The 15,000-nt window shown below is 49.5% G+C and overlaps 1 protein-coding gene across 1 annotated transcript in view; it reads left to right on the top strand.

Annotated features, from left to right (window-relative positions):
- adamtsl3 (ADAMTS-like 3) overlaps window positions 1-15,000 on the top strand; it is an 81,666-nt gene that overhangs the window by 45,863 nt on the left and 20,803 nt on the right. The window contains 11 exon segments of the mRNA XM_084682503.1: window positions 1,368-1,442; window positions 4,121-4,278; window positions 4,959-5,070; window positions 5,197-5,335; window positions 5,437-5,487; window positions 7,185-7,395; window positions 7,484-7,631; window positions 9,052-9,136; window positions 12,132-12,427; window positions 12,581-12,625; window positions 12,628-12,709. Coding sequence (XP_084538629.1) covers window positions 1,368-1,442; window positions 4,121-4,278; window positions 4,959-5,070; window positions 5,197-5,335; window positions 5,437-5,487; window positions 7,185-7,395; window positions 7,484-7,631; window positions 9,052-9,136; window positions 12,132-12,427; window positions 12,581-12,625; window positions 12,628-12,709 — 1,402 coding nt within the window.

The following is a 15,000-nucleotide window of genomic DNA, read 5'->3' as shown; positions in this document are numbered from 1 at the left end:
ACACAGACCTTTCCCTGGGCTCCCAGAGAGGACCTGGCACAGCGGGGCCCACATGGCCCTAGTCTGGGCCTCGCTCTCCACGCCCTGAAATGGGCTCTGGGTTCTGGGTTGGAGGTGTAGAGGAGTCCGGGGAGAAGCTAATAATGAAGACTGTTCTGTCAGGTCAATTCCTCTGTGGTCAGACACCACTGCTGCCTGCCTTCCCCATGATACATACATACATTCACACACTCACACACACTCACTCACATACACACACATTCACATTATCCTGTTTGTTTATCATACATAATTTATGATTGTGAATGGTGTCCCTCTTTGTGTCTAGAATATGAATCGACCGTATTAATCCCTCTGGTCCAGGTCCAGTCATTATAGACTGATTTAAACTGAACTCTTAACAGCCTAACAATGTTTCATTTCCATAATTTGTTTGGAAGGTCACTTTATAACGTATCTGGCTCAACTTTTTTTCCTTCAGACGATCGAAAAAGAAATGAAATGGCATGAATTGATTTCATCACCCTCATAAATTCAGAGTGTTGCCGATACAGTTTCCAAGCGTAATTATTTTTGGGCACCAGAGACTCTGGCTGTCATCCAGAGCAGCTTAATTGTTGGACGGGTTGCCCGTTTGCAGCCAGAGGGAAAAGTAGCCTTCCTAAACTACAGAAATAGCATTAGCACTTCACTCCTCTATAAAGCTCTCACCTCCTTAGCAAGCTGTTGCCCTCAGCCACATCGGGCTACTCAGGCGCCATCTGAAAATGCAGTGTTTTTGAACGTAACAAAGTGAAAGTCCTCCTACAGCTTTAAAGAGCTTTTTCACAGCATATCTGCAGCTCTCTCTGTGTGTGTGTGTGTGTGTGCGTGTGTGTGTGTGTGTCAGAGTGAGAGCATTATATGCTGTCAGGGCAGAGATCACATTTCAATACATGGGCTTATGGTATACACATTGTGTACGTATTACTGCTGGTCGTGGAGACATTCTCTCACTCTCACACACTCACAGGCGCATACTGTACACGTACCTAAAAAGCTATTTTCCTTGTGCAAAAAGAAAGTCATGCTGTTTTGAGTAGGTTTCTTAATATTGTTTTCCTTGTTTCCAGTTAGCACATTAAGACTTGGCTGATAGAGAGGCAGAGTTCAGGTTATCGCTGCTCATTTATACTTGGCGTCAGAATTACGCTTTTACACTGAAGCATTATTTTCTTTTTATTCAATCTCTTTGGTATTTCAGCACGGTTGTATTTGTCCTCATCACAGTTGATAAGTGATCATGGTCGAGTACTTCAACACGTCGTATCCAAGTGCTTTCAGACGTGAAACAGTGAGTTAACAGCTTGTGTGTGTGTGTCCTACAGCTGTGAAGACGGTGTTGGAAGTTCCCCTTGGGAGTCGAGGTGTGAGGCTGAGTGCCAAGGGCCCAGATCACATTAGTAAGTAGATGCATTGTCCGTTCTCACGTACACAAACACACATCGTCTTCCATGTCATGCTTTGCCACTGCAGACCTTGAAGGGATTCTGGCTACTCCAGAGATGCTGAGCACAGAGAAGTACAGAGAGATAAATAACAGCAGGCAAGAGGGAGAGGGAGGGAGGGAGGGAGGGAGGGAGGGAGGGAGGGAGGGAGGGAGGGAGGGAGGGAGGGAGGGAGGGAGGGAGGGAGGGAGGGAGGGAGGGAGGGAGGGAGGGAGGGAGGGAGGGAGAGAGAGGGGGAGGGAGGGAAGAGGAAAGGGGAAAGGAGAGGAGAGGAGAGGGAGAGGTGGAGGGAGAGGGAGAAGAGAGGAGGGAGAGGATAGAGGGAGAGGAGAGGAGAGGGAGAGGAGAGAGGGAGACGGGAAGAGAGGGAGAGAGGAAGAGGAGAGGAATGAGGGAGAGGAGAGAGGAAGTGAGGGAGAGGAGGGAGAGGAGAGGAGTGGAGAGAGGGAGAGGAGGGAGAGGAGAGGAGTGGAGAGAGGGAGAGCAGAGAGGAAGAGGAGAGAGATGGGAGTTAGTGAGAGAGAGTGGAGAGGGGGGGTTGGGAGAGAGAGAAGAGAGACTGAGAGATGAAGGTTAGGAGGAAAGAGAGAGGGGGTTAGCGAGAAAGAGGAAGGAGAGAGAGATTGGGGTAAGTGAGAGAGAGAGAAGAGAGAGAGCAATGAGGTTAGTAAGAGAGAGAGAGGGGGGGTTTGGAAAGAGAGAAAAGAGAGATGGGTTTAGCAAGAGAAAAAGAGAGAAAGAGAGGGGGTTGGGGTTAGAGCATGAGAGAGAGAGAGAACGGAACCTTGGCTTATGTTGGAGCTTGTGCTTGTCATATTTATGGACTGTGTTTCCTGTGTATACATTGCCAATATGTTTGCTATTGATACAGTATGTGTGTGCGTAGGTGTTAGTGTGCGCGAGTGGAGTGGTGTTAGACTGCTTAGAGTATTGAACGAATCTCTACAGTGTGATCTATGAATGTGTGTGGTGTGTGTGTGGTCCCAGTACAATAAGTATGTGTGTGTGGTTCTGAGCTCAGCACAGTCAGTGTGTGTACGTGTGTGTAGGTGTGTGTCTATCTGTGTATGTGTGTGTGTGTGTGTGTGGGGGAGACCTCCAGCTGACTCTCTGGTGGCAGCATCACAATGCACTGGAGGTCCAACATCACTGTATACCCAAGAGCTCCAGGCTTAACTGGATGTGTGTTTGGTCAGATGTTTCAGAAGGGGGAGTTAGAGTGACCTTGAAATGACTTTAGCAGATCGTTTGTCAGACATCAGGAGACTTGTGTGGCGGACGTGGAAGAGAGTAGTGAAGTTTAAAGGGGAAAAGACCACAGTAACAGTGAGGAAACTGAACACACAGCATCCCCTGTAGTCTAATCCACTGTTCACACACTCCCCTGAACTCTGTATCATCAGGAGAGTGGGTCTCTTAGGTGTATTTAGATTCATAATCGCTTATTTTTGTGAAAGGGCCTAGGCTATGTGGCTGTTAATGGTTTCAAGTTGTGAAACGACTTTAAATTATGTTGGAAATTACTCCAACATAGAGGATCATTTCAGAAACATTTGTTGAAATAATCAAGTGTTTGAAATGCTGGTGTTTGAGTCAGTTTATTTGAGTTTATTTGAGGAACCAGTTTTTCATTTTTCTGTAATAAACAATATTGTCAGAAAAAACACTTTGTTAGTGATAGAGAAACAAAACATGAGAAAGAGGTAGAGACAGAGATAGACATAGAGAGAGAGAGAGAGAGAGAGAGAGAGAGACGGAGAGATAGACAGAGAGAGAGGTAGAGACAGAGAGAGATAAATTCTGAGATATAAATAAATAGAGAGTAATAGATTCTGTCCTGATTTTGATTTTCGGCTTTGTTGTTGCCACGTTACGGACAATACTGGCTGTCGCTCCTTGAGTTGTTGATGTATGGTTGTCTGTTGTTGTGCCTCTTGCTTTGGCAATAAGGTTGTAATAAATGTCATGATAATAAAGCTGAATTGAATTGAATTCAGAGAGAGAAAGAGAGAGACACGGAGAGAGAGAGAGAGGTAGAGACAGAGAGACAGAGAGAGAGAGGTAGTGACAGAGAGAGATATAGAGAGACAGAGAGAGAGAGAGGTAGAGACAGAGAAAGAGAGACAGAGATAGAGAGAGAGGTAGAGACAGAGAGACAGAGAGAGACACAGAGAGAAAGAGAGAGAGAGAGAGAGGTAGAGACAGAGAGACAGAGAGAGAGAGGTAGTGACAGAGAGAGATATAGAGAGACAGAGAGAGAGAGAGGTAGAGACAGAGAAAGAGAGACAGAGATAGAGAGAGAGGTAGAGACAGAGAGACAGAGAGAGACACAGAGAGAAAGAGAGAGAGAGAGAGAGAGAGAGAGAGAGAGAGAGAGAGAGAGTGAGAGAGAGAGAGAGAGAGGAGATGTGACAAGAAAAAGGCAGAGGACTGGGCGGGCAACAGATGATTATAATTATCTTCTCCACAAAAACATAACCTCGACTACACAGTGTTTATTATCCCACACACCAACTTTAGGGCTACACGAATTGGTGTCACGAGAAAGTGTTTATCTTCACATCCTTTGATGTTCTCAACTCATATCTCCATCTTTCTTTTTTCCTCTCCTTCTTTCTCCCTGTCTCTCCCAGTCATCGAGGCTGTCCCTGTGCAGGGTAAGAAAGAGGAGCACAGCCTGCTGTCTACTGGGTCTCTCCTGATAGGGAACACCAGCCTGGACTACCAGCGAGGGTCGGACAGACAGACACTCAGGGCTCACGGACCGCTCAGAGCTGATTACATCATCAAGGTGAGACATGCAAGAGCTTGACAAGACCCCAGTTTGTGACTCTGTAATCCACCTTGTAGTCCTCTGGGTGGGAGGGATCTTTGTGAAGCTCAGCTGTAGTCCTGCACACGGAGGAAGTGACCTTGTTGTGCAGCATGCTGAAGGAGGAAGTTACCTTGTTGTGCAACATGTTGTAGGAGGAAGTGACCTCAGGGTGCAGCATTTTGGAGTTGGACAGAAATGTAAAAAAAAAAAGAAAGCCAGTTGTTATCTAATGTTCGTTTGTCTTGTTTATTAAACATCATTATTAATGTTGACATAATTCATGTGATTACACAGATTGTGTGAGGAAATGGGATCCAAAGCCCTGATTGCAGAATGTCTGCCGACTGATGAGCCATGCTGGGCTGGTTTGGGTTGGCACTCGAGTCTGTATCCAAACATGTACAGTTCTCAACAGGGTTTCTGGGTCCATCATTAGGATGCGGTGAACACACTGTCTGCCTCTATGGCTTAAAGAGGCCTTTAGCGTCTCCTCAATGTGGACAGCAGATGGATGGAGCACTTAGAGCAGGGAGACAAGGAGATAAGGAAGTAACTATGTAGACTATTGAGATTCCCCTTGAACTTCCTCTGTCCTACCCTCCCCCCCCCCCCCCCGCCCCCCATTTCCCCCGCTCCCCATCTCCATTCATCTCTAGGTCAAGTATGGCGGGCCCAGGGACACTGTGATCCAGTTCCTGTTCTACCAGCCAATCAGATACCAGTGGGTGGAGACAGACTTCTTCCCCTGCTCTGTATCCTGTGGAGGAGGTGAGACTGGCTGCCTCGCGAGCCAGGGGGATGCTAGGTCGACCTGGGTGAATGTGTGTGTGACCCAGCATCAGCCCAGCCTGCTACCACAGAGTTGCTGAGGGAGTGTGTGTGTGTGTGTTCCAGGGTACCAGCTGAACTCTGCTGAGTGCACAGACATCCGGACCAACCAGAGCACCTCAGAACAGCTATGTCACAGCTACCCTGAGAACACCAAGCCCACGCCCAAACTGAAGGAGTGCAACATGGACCCCTGCCCTGAGAGGTGCAGGATACCTGCATTACTGTGTGTGTGGGTGTGTGTGTGTGTGTGTGTGTGTGGGCCTGCATCTGAACACTTTGTCCTGCTCCTGTCTGCTCCTGTAGTGATGGATTTAAAGAGGTGATGCCCTATGACCACTTCCAGCCACTACCTCGGTAAGTGACTCTCACTTGGTTCTACCACTCACTGTATGGTGCTGAACTCATACAGCTTCTCTACCAATCCCACTGCTACTCTACCACAGCACAACCCTTCAACAGCACTGGATTGAAAATAGACCTCAGCCCACAACTGTCTATGACTTCACCCATGCATCCGTTTATAGTCCAAATGCCTCATTCTGCTCATGAATGTAGTGGGTTCTGCCCGATTGGGAGCTATGTAAACATGGACATTTAAGGCCTGGTCAGGGAGTGAGTTTGTGTGTCTGCCTGCTTGCCTGCCTGCCTGTCTGTCTGCTTGTCTGTCTGTCTGCTTGTCTGTCCTTGTATGTACAGCAGAACAGCAGTACAGCAGTACAGCAGTACAGCAGTATAGCAGTACAGCAGCACAGCAGTACAGCAGCAGTACAGCATTACAGCAGTACAGCAGTACAGCAGTACAGCAGCACAGCAGTATAGCAGCAGTACAGCAGTACAGCAGTACAGCAGTACAGCAGCACAGCAGTACAGCAGTATAGCAGCAGTACAGCAGTACAGCAGCAGTACAGCAGTACAGCAGAACAGCAGTACAGCAGTACAGCAGTACAGCAGTATAGCAGTACAGCAGCACAGCAGTACAGCAGCAGTACAGCATTACAGCAGTACAGCAGTACAGCAGTACAGCAGCACAGCAGTACAGCAGTATAGCAGCAGTACAGCAGTATAGGAGCAGTACAGCAGTACAGCAGCAGTACAGCAGTACAGCAGTATAGCAGGACAGCAGTATAGCAGCAGTACATCAGTACAGCAGTACGGCAGTACAGCAGGACAGCAGTACAGCAGTACAGCAGTACAGCAGTACAGCAGTACAGCAGTACAGCAGCAGTACAGCAATACAGCAGTATAGCAGGACAGCAGTATAGCAGCAGGACAGCAGTACAGCAATACAGCAGTATAGCAGTACAGCAGTACAGCAGTATAGCAGTACAGCAGTATAGCAGCAGGACAGCAGTACAGCAGTACAGCAGGACAGCAGGACAGCAGTACAGCAGTATAGCAGTACAGCAGTATAGCAGCAGTACAGCAGTACAGCAGTACAGCAGCAGTACAGCAGTACAGCAGTATAGCAGGACAGCAGGACAGCAGTACAGCAGTATAGCAGTACAGCAGTATAGCAGCAGTACAGCAGTACAGCAGTACAGCAGCAGTACAGCAGTACAGCAGTATAGCAGGACAGCAGGACAGCAGTACAGCAGTATAGCAGTACAGCAGCACAGCAGTACAGCAGTACAGCAGTACAGCAGGACAGCAGGACAGCAGTACAGCAGTATAGCAGTACAGCAGCACAGCAGTACAGCAGTACAGCAGTATAGCAGGACAGCAGTATAGCAGCAGTACAGCAGTACAGCAGTACAGCAGCAGTACAGCAGTACAGCAGTATAGCAGGACAGCAGTATAGCAGCAGTACAGCAGTACAGCAGCAGTACAGCAGTACAGCAGTATAGCAGCAGTACAGCAGTATAGCAGCAGTACAGCAGTACAGCAGTACAGCAGGACAGCAGGACAGCAGTACAGCAGTACAGCAGTACAGCAGCAGTACAGCAATACAGCAGTATAGCAGGACAGCAGTATAGCAGCAGTACAGCAGTACAGCAGTACAGCAGGACAGCAGGACAGCAGTACAGCAGTGCAGCTGACCCTGTTGTCCCCAGCTGGGAGCAGGGACCGTGGACGGCGTGTTCGGTGTCGTGTGGCGAGGCGGGGGGCTGGCAGGACCGCAGCGTGGTGTGTGCGGAGGAGGATACACACGGACAGATCGCGCAGGTGGAGGAGTGGAAGTGCACACACTCCCCCCGGCCAATCACGCGCCAGTCCTGCAACACCTTTACCTGTCCGCAGTGGGTTGCCATGGAGTGGTCTCAGGTGAGAGTTGATGCCGGAACGTGCTAGAACCGTGTGGACCAGGTGCAATCTCTGAGTTGGTTCTGATGTGTGTGTGTGTGTGTGTCAGTGCACAGTGACGTGTGGGCGCGGTCTGCGCTACAGGGTGGTGCTGTGTATGGACCACCGCGGGCAGCACACCGGAGGCTGCAGCTCCTCTCTCAAACCCCTCATCAAGGAGGACTGTCTGGTGCCCATCGCATGCCACAAACCCAAAGGTAGGGCCCTGGCCTCTGTGTGTGTGTGTGTGTGTGAGTGTGTGTGTGAGAGAGAGAGAGAGAGAGAGAGAGAGAGAGAGAGAGAGACAGAGAGAGAGAGAGAGAGAGAGAGACAGAGACAGAGACAGAGACAGAGACAGAGTGTGTGTGTGTGTGTGTGTGAGTGGTTCTCAGCCTCTAAAGATGGATGTTAGTGAGTGGGAGGCACCAGCTTGCTCTTAAAAGCGACTCTGCTCATCAACTTAAATCACCATCGGTTTATTTATACCCTCTTTGGCTCCCCAAATAATCATCCTGACTTCATAACAGTTTTTTTAAGCTAACGTTTCGGTCTAGAAAAAGCTAATATTTTAGAGAACCATATATTCCAGATGTCTACTGGGATGCCAGTTATGAGTTAACATAATAACTGAAGCTTCTTACCACGAGCCAAACCCAGATACCTCAGTGAAGGGCGTGCACACACACACACACACACACACACTCACACACACACACACACACACACACACACACACACACACACTCACACACACACACACACTCACTCAGTCCCCTTCCAGACGCCACACTGCTCTCTCCTGTCTCCAAGCCCAGTGCTAGCTGTGATAATGAGCTGGGTTAATGGTCTGGTACATACATAGTTGGTTGACAGACGGAGATTTATGGTTGGCAATATTGGCAGTGTGAGAACATGCAGTCCTGTGGGCTGGGTACCTGACAGCCCTCTCTACAACATGCAGTCCTGTGGGCTGGGTACCTGACAGCCCTCTCTACAACATGCAGTCCTGTGGGCTGGGTACCTGACAGCCCTCTCTACAACATGCAGTCCTGTGGGCTGGGTACCTGACAGCCCTCTCTACAACATGCAGTCCTGTGGGCTGGGTACCTGACAGCCCTCTCTACAACATGCAGTCCTGTGGGCTGGGTACCTGACAGCCCTCTCTACCACATGCAGTCCTGTGGGCTGGGTACCTGACAGCCCTCTCTACAACATGCAGTCCTGTGGACTGGGTACCTGACAGCCCTCTCTACAACATGCAGTCCTGTGGACTGGGTACCTGACAGCCCTCTCTACAACATGCAGTCCTGTGGACTGGGTACCTGACAGCCCTCTCTACAACATGCAGTCCTGTGGGCTGGGTACCTGACAGCCCTCTCTACAACATGCAGTCCTGTGGACTGGGTACCTGACAGCCCTCTCTACAACATGCAGTCCTGTGGACTGGGTACCTGACAGCCCTCTCTACAACATGCAGTCCTGTGGGCTGGGAGTCTGTGGACTGGCCTGCCTCACTGTGACCCGGAACAGTTCTGAGCCCAGTGAAGCCACAGGTTCCCTCTGTTGTTGATCTGATCCAGAGTCTGTTCCTGTTACTGATCTGATCCAGAGTCTGTTCCTGTTACTGATCTGATCCAGAGTCTGTTCCTGTGGAGGCGAAGCTGCCGTCCGTCAAACAAGCCCAGGAGCTGGAAGAGCAACGAGCTGCTACGGAGGAGCCTACGTGAGTACACACAGAAACACACACACACACACTCACACAGACACACATGCAAACACACACACATATGCACACACATTCGCACACACATACACACACAGACATGCTGTGGTATATATATATATATATATCTATATATATATATATATATCTATATATATATATATATCGATATATATCAGGAACTCACATATATATATATATATATATATATATATATATATATATATATATATATATATATATATATATATATATATATATATATATATATATATATACCACAGCATGTACACAGACTTTAAGGGTTCATTAGGGGTCCCTAGTTTGTACTTCTCTGACCGCAGCGTGCTCTGTAGTAGTGGGCCCCCTCCCTCCCTCACCTCTCTGGGTTTCTGGAACACCAAACTCCCCCAACGTCCTAATATTAGTTAGCAGAGTTAATCTCCTCCATCTCTGAAACAGTACCTCGGAACAATAACAACCCACACAGACTGCCTGGCTGAGATACAATGCAGGCAGCAGCCCTACACACACACACACACTCACACACACACTCACACAAACACTCACACACGCACACACTTCTGCCTGAGAGAAACCTCGTCCTTTGCGGTGGACCAAAGGCATCCATCTCAGGGTTTATTAAAGTATGTGGGGGACATGTGTTTAAGAGTTCACACTGGTGGGGGCTGTGATTGTAAGAGAGAGAGAGGTTGAGAGAGAGAGGTTGAGAGAGAGAGAGAGAGAGAGGGAGAGGGAGAGGGAGAGGGAGAGGGGAAAGGGAGGTGAGAAAGAGCAGAGCCCTCCCGGAGCTATATTTGGGGGAACACAGAGAGCAGAGTGTCTTTGTAGAGTTGGCTTTCCACATGGGTGATCTTTCCCTTTATCAGTCGTGAACTGGAAGTCTCAGAGTGTGTGTGTGTGTGTGTGTGTGTGTGTGTGTGTGTGTGTGTGAGAGAGGGAGAGAGAGAGGGAAAGAGATGGGCGGTCCGGATATCTTCAACAGGCCCTTATCACAGTGCAAGAGCACACGTACAGCTGTATCTGAGCTCTGTCAGGATTATGAGGGCAGACCACCCCCCTCACACACACACACACACACACCTTCACACACCCACACACACACACCCTCACACACACACACACACTAAACACACCATCACACACACACACACCCACACACACACACCCTCACAGACACACACACACACACACACACACACACCCTCACACACACACACACACACCCTCACACACACACACACACACACACACACACACACACACACACACACACCCTCACACACACACTAAACACACAGAGCATATCTAGAAGTCTGTGGTCGTTTCCTCTCCTGATAATGATGTGACTACTTCTGCTGTCCCAGACTCTCCTGCACTGATATACCCTGGGACCTGTCAGTGATACACGCTCACACACACCCTCACACACACACACACACACACACACACACACACCCTCACAGACACACCTCACACACACATACACCCACACACCTCTCTCTCTCACACACACACACAACTCACACTCTCATTTAAACCTCACCCACCCTGGGACCTGTCAGTGATACCAGCTCACACACACCCTCACAGACATCTCCCACACAGCAGGAATTGTAGCATCACCTCATTCTCAGCTTAACCTCACATGAACCTGAACCTCACCTTAACCTCACCTTGACCTCACCTTGACCTCACCATAACCTCATTCTCACCTTAACCTCACCTTTACCATAACCTCATCCTTACTTTAACCTCACCTTAACCTTAGCCTCACCTTAACCTCAACCTCACGCTCACCTTGACCTCACCCTCACCTTAACCTCATCCTCACCTTAACCTCATCCTCACCTTAACCTCATCCTCACCTTAACTTCATCCTCACCCTCACGCTCACCTTTACCTTTACCTCACCCACCCTACTCAAGCTGGTTTCTCCATCATGTTGGGAATGAGGACTCTGACATCACGGTGTGTGCTAACGATACGGACCTGTGAGTCTGCAGCAGCTGAGAGGAAACTGCAGCTCTCATAATCCTCTAATCGGGGGACGGGGGGCAGGGGGGGGCTGGAGGCAGGGGGGGCAGGGGGGGCCGGGCCCCTCTCACACAGCAGGACGACGCTCTGGGGCGCCGGAGGAGGAGCTGTCAAGTTTGACGAACCTAACTGCTTTAACAGACCTTTCTGGATTGACATTGCTTTACTAATGTATGTTATTATGAATGCCTAAATGCGGAGCCAAGCCAATTGTCAGGATTGGCTTACTCTCAAACGAGACATTTTTATTAAGGGTATGTAAATTCAAGGCTGCGTTTGAACCCGATTGGCTTACAAGCTCTTGTTCTTCTCATTCAGTCTTCTTCCTCCTCCAACTGTAATTTGGATAACCGTAAAGCCTTACGTACCACACACATATAAATCACACATATCTTTCCAAGAGGCATTCTCCACCCTCGGCTTCCATCCAGGCTTCCACGTCCCACTGCTGTCGTATCCTCGTCTCCTGTGTTCAACACCATCTAACGATGCATGTTTCTCTGGGTTAGCCTGGCTGGCTGAACCTGTGGATGTATTTATCACACCAGAAAGATGCCGTGAAATAAAGCTCTGTCTCTTTAAATCAGCTGGCTTTGCCAGAAGGGGCTATGAGCCATGTGTCCTCTGAACAGCCTTCTCTGAGCTGAACCAGAGATCTCCACAGATCAGCGTGAGTTTACCTGACATCAGCCACAGCTGGGGAGAGGAGAGGGGGGGGCTGTCTAGTTTGATTCACTTTAATTCCGTTTAACATCCGTTTGTTTTCCGGCGTAACAGTCACTATTTTTTATATGTTCAGTATGTTACAGCGCTGATACTTCAACATCGTGCCTCTCTGTCCTGGTGTGTGTCGAGTTTACAGTTCCATTCAGGAGGAACTTGTCACACACGTTTAGTTGTATCCCGTTGTGGTGAGACACAGTCTTCTTCTGTGCAGGTTCATCCCAGGGCCCTGGTCTCCCTGCAGCGCCACCTGTGGGCCGGGCAGGCAGACACGCCAGCTGAAGTGCAGGGTGCTGCTCTCCTTCACCCAGACAGAGGTGGACCTTCCAGAGGAGGAGTGTAAGGAGAACAAGCCCCAGACGCAGAGAGCCTGTAATGGGGGGCCGTGCACTGGAGTCCCAGGCTTCGTTCCGGGCCTCCAGGAGTCTCCAGGGTTTCACCCGCAAGGAGAAGAGGTTCACTACTGGGACCACAGGGGCTTCTCTGTGTGTTCAGCCTCCTGTGCTGCCGGTGAGAAGCAACACAGCCAAATAGGATCCAGTCAAGGCAAAAGTGGTCATCCCAGTGTTCCATCCCAGATCACTGCCTTGCTCATCACCCACCCCATCTCTCTCACTTCCTGTTTCCCTCTCCCTCTAACCCCTCTCTCTCCTTGTCCCCCAGGCCAGCAGGTGGCGATAGCGAGGTGTTTAAACCGGAGGAGGGGGAGGAGGTGGAGGAGTCCTTGTGCGACGCGTCCAGCAGACCTCCGGTCAGGGTTCGCATCTGCAACACAGAGGCGTGCCCTCCGAGGTGAGGGTCAGACAGCAGCAGCCTGGCCTGGCATACGGGGGGGGGACAAGAATAGATTCTCTCAGTGACCCCTGGGAGGCAGGGGGGTTAATATGACCTCTCTGACTGTACCTGGTGCTGCTGCTTAGGGAACCAACTGACCTAGATTCAACATGAAGGTTTATGCAGTTTGGATTTCTTGGGACCGGCGGTTCCCCCTATTGGATCGCAGGCCCCAGCGTGACCATACATTCACATACCCACCACGGTTTCTATGGTTACTCCTCATCGCCTCGGTTACCGTTCACTGGAGGCTCGCATTTTGATCCCCCCCACCCCCAATGTTTGTCGAGAACGAATCGGATGTTTGCGTTTCAGTAACAACATCCTATTTTACCCTCGTCTGCGCCAAGGTAAACAGGGCTGGAGTCGGACTCGTCTCTGAGAGAGCCCTGCCTCTCCTGGTGTAGTTAGAACTGTGTTTACCAGCAGGCCTGGGCTGCACCTCCCACAATACCTCCGACAGGAGGGCGGGAGGGTAGGTTTGTGACTCTCTCAAAGAACAAAGTCATGTGAAACGAGCTTAGTGAAGCAGAACATCAAACACGCTCCAACCTGACCAGGAGAGCAGATAGGCATCATCACAGATCTCCATAGCAACGCATAGAATTAGACCCAGTCATTTGTAATGTACACAGAACGCAGGTGGTTCCAATATCGTTGGCAAACTGTACTCGTGTTCTGAAATCAGTTTTGTCTTAGCGCTGCACGGAGGATCAGAGACACTGAGCCGTGCTCTGAGGATAAGCTGCGAGCTTCTAGCTTGAATCGTTTCCCTGCGACTCTGGAATAACCTGAAAATTAGGTTCCGTGTAGGAAATATGGTAAAGATAAGCACCCAGCTGTTTTGCATGGTGGAATTAACTAGGATAAACATTGGAATGAGGACTGGGAGTCGAGAGGAGGAGGGGGGGGGGGGGTGATGTCTGTGTGGGAGAGGAGATGGGAGGGGGGGGGTTCTCTGTTGTAGGAGGAGGAGGGTGCAGAGGGGAGCGTGGGGTTCACTTGTGTTAAAGGAGGGAGGTGAAGGAGGGCTGTGCATCTGGCGCGTTACATTGACTTTACATTTATGCATTTAGCAGACGCTTTCATCCAAAGCCACTTCCAAAAGAGAGCTTTACAAAAGTGCATAGGTCACTGATCATAACAACGAGATAGCCCCAAACATATCGGCTAGCCAAAACATGAGGAGGGAAGGTAAGAGGAGGAGGAAGAGGGATGATGGAGGAGGGAGGAGGAAGAGGGTGGAGGGGAGGAGGAGGAGGGAGGAGTTGAGGGACCAGTGTCCGGCCAGCAGGTTCATCTGCCCGCTGTGCTGACCTCTGACCTGGACCCAGCCACCCCCCCCTGGGGCAAGATTACCAGGATCTAATAATGCACACCTGCCTGACCGACGCTACACACAGGTCAAGGACAACTGGCTGTTTACAGTAACAGGATTCAAGCACTACAGAGTAGCTGTGTAACTCACAAGAGTCTAATCAGGGATGAATCACCAGTCTGATCCTGTGACCGGGACTGAGAGCAGCCAAGAGTTATATATTCCCTAACCCTCTGCACGGAGTTACTGAACCTCCCATTTCAAATGTACTACTTAGTCTGTTTGTTAGTTATTTTTATGGACATGAAAGAGGAAGGAGGTCAGATTGATAATAACCTCATCTGATGAGCTAGCTTCAGTAGCAGCAGGAGACCTGCTCTGAGGGGTTGGGGGTCTCTGGGTGGGAGCCCAGCGCTCAGGCCCAGCAGGGCACGTCTTCACATGAGCAGGACCGGTGGAGAGACAGATCATAACAGGACAAAACTGTAAGCCAAACCAGCATTTGCTGCCGTGATGCTGTGCAGTACACAAGATTCATTTTTGGCTGCTTGGCCAGTTCTAGACTGGGCAGGGGCCTGGGTTTAGTTCAGAAAAGCAACTCTGACTGATTCTAAATGGGTTGTCCCACTGAGCACTTGTGTAGGGAACGTTTCATTAGACTGCAATACACACGTGTTGGCACATGCACACACACACACACACACAAAATGTACTTCAAATGATTGTGTTCCCAATGAGTGTCCTGTTGCCAAAGTCAGCGGGACAGCCAGCTTTAAGGACTAATGTGCTCGCTGTTCTTAGGAAAACTGATGTTGATGAAGAAATTATAGTTTTATTCAACTTTAATACGTGCACAGTTTTATCAGGGTCCATAAAAAAAACATATAAAAAAAGAACAGAAGTAAAATAGCTTTGAAAATGAAATGTTTTT

This window comes from Hypomesus nipponensis, chromosome 19 (assembly GCF_054491055.1).
Source record: "Hypomesus nipponensis isolate SF chromosome 19, ASM5449105v1, whole genome shotgun sequence".
Classification (NCBI taxonomy): Eukaryota; Metazoa; Chordata; class Actinopteri; order Osmeriformes; family Osmeridae; genus Hypomesus; species Hypomesus nipponensis.
The sequence above is the reverse complement of the archived record's forward strand: the minus strand, read 5'-3'. Positions and strand labels throughout refer to the sequence as shown.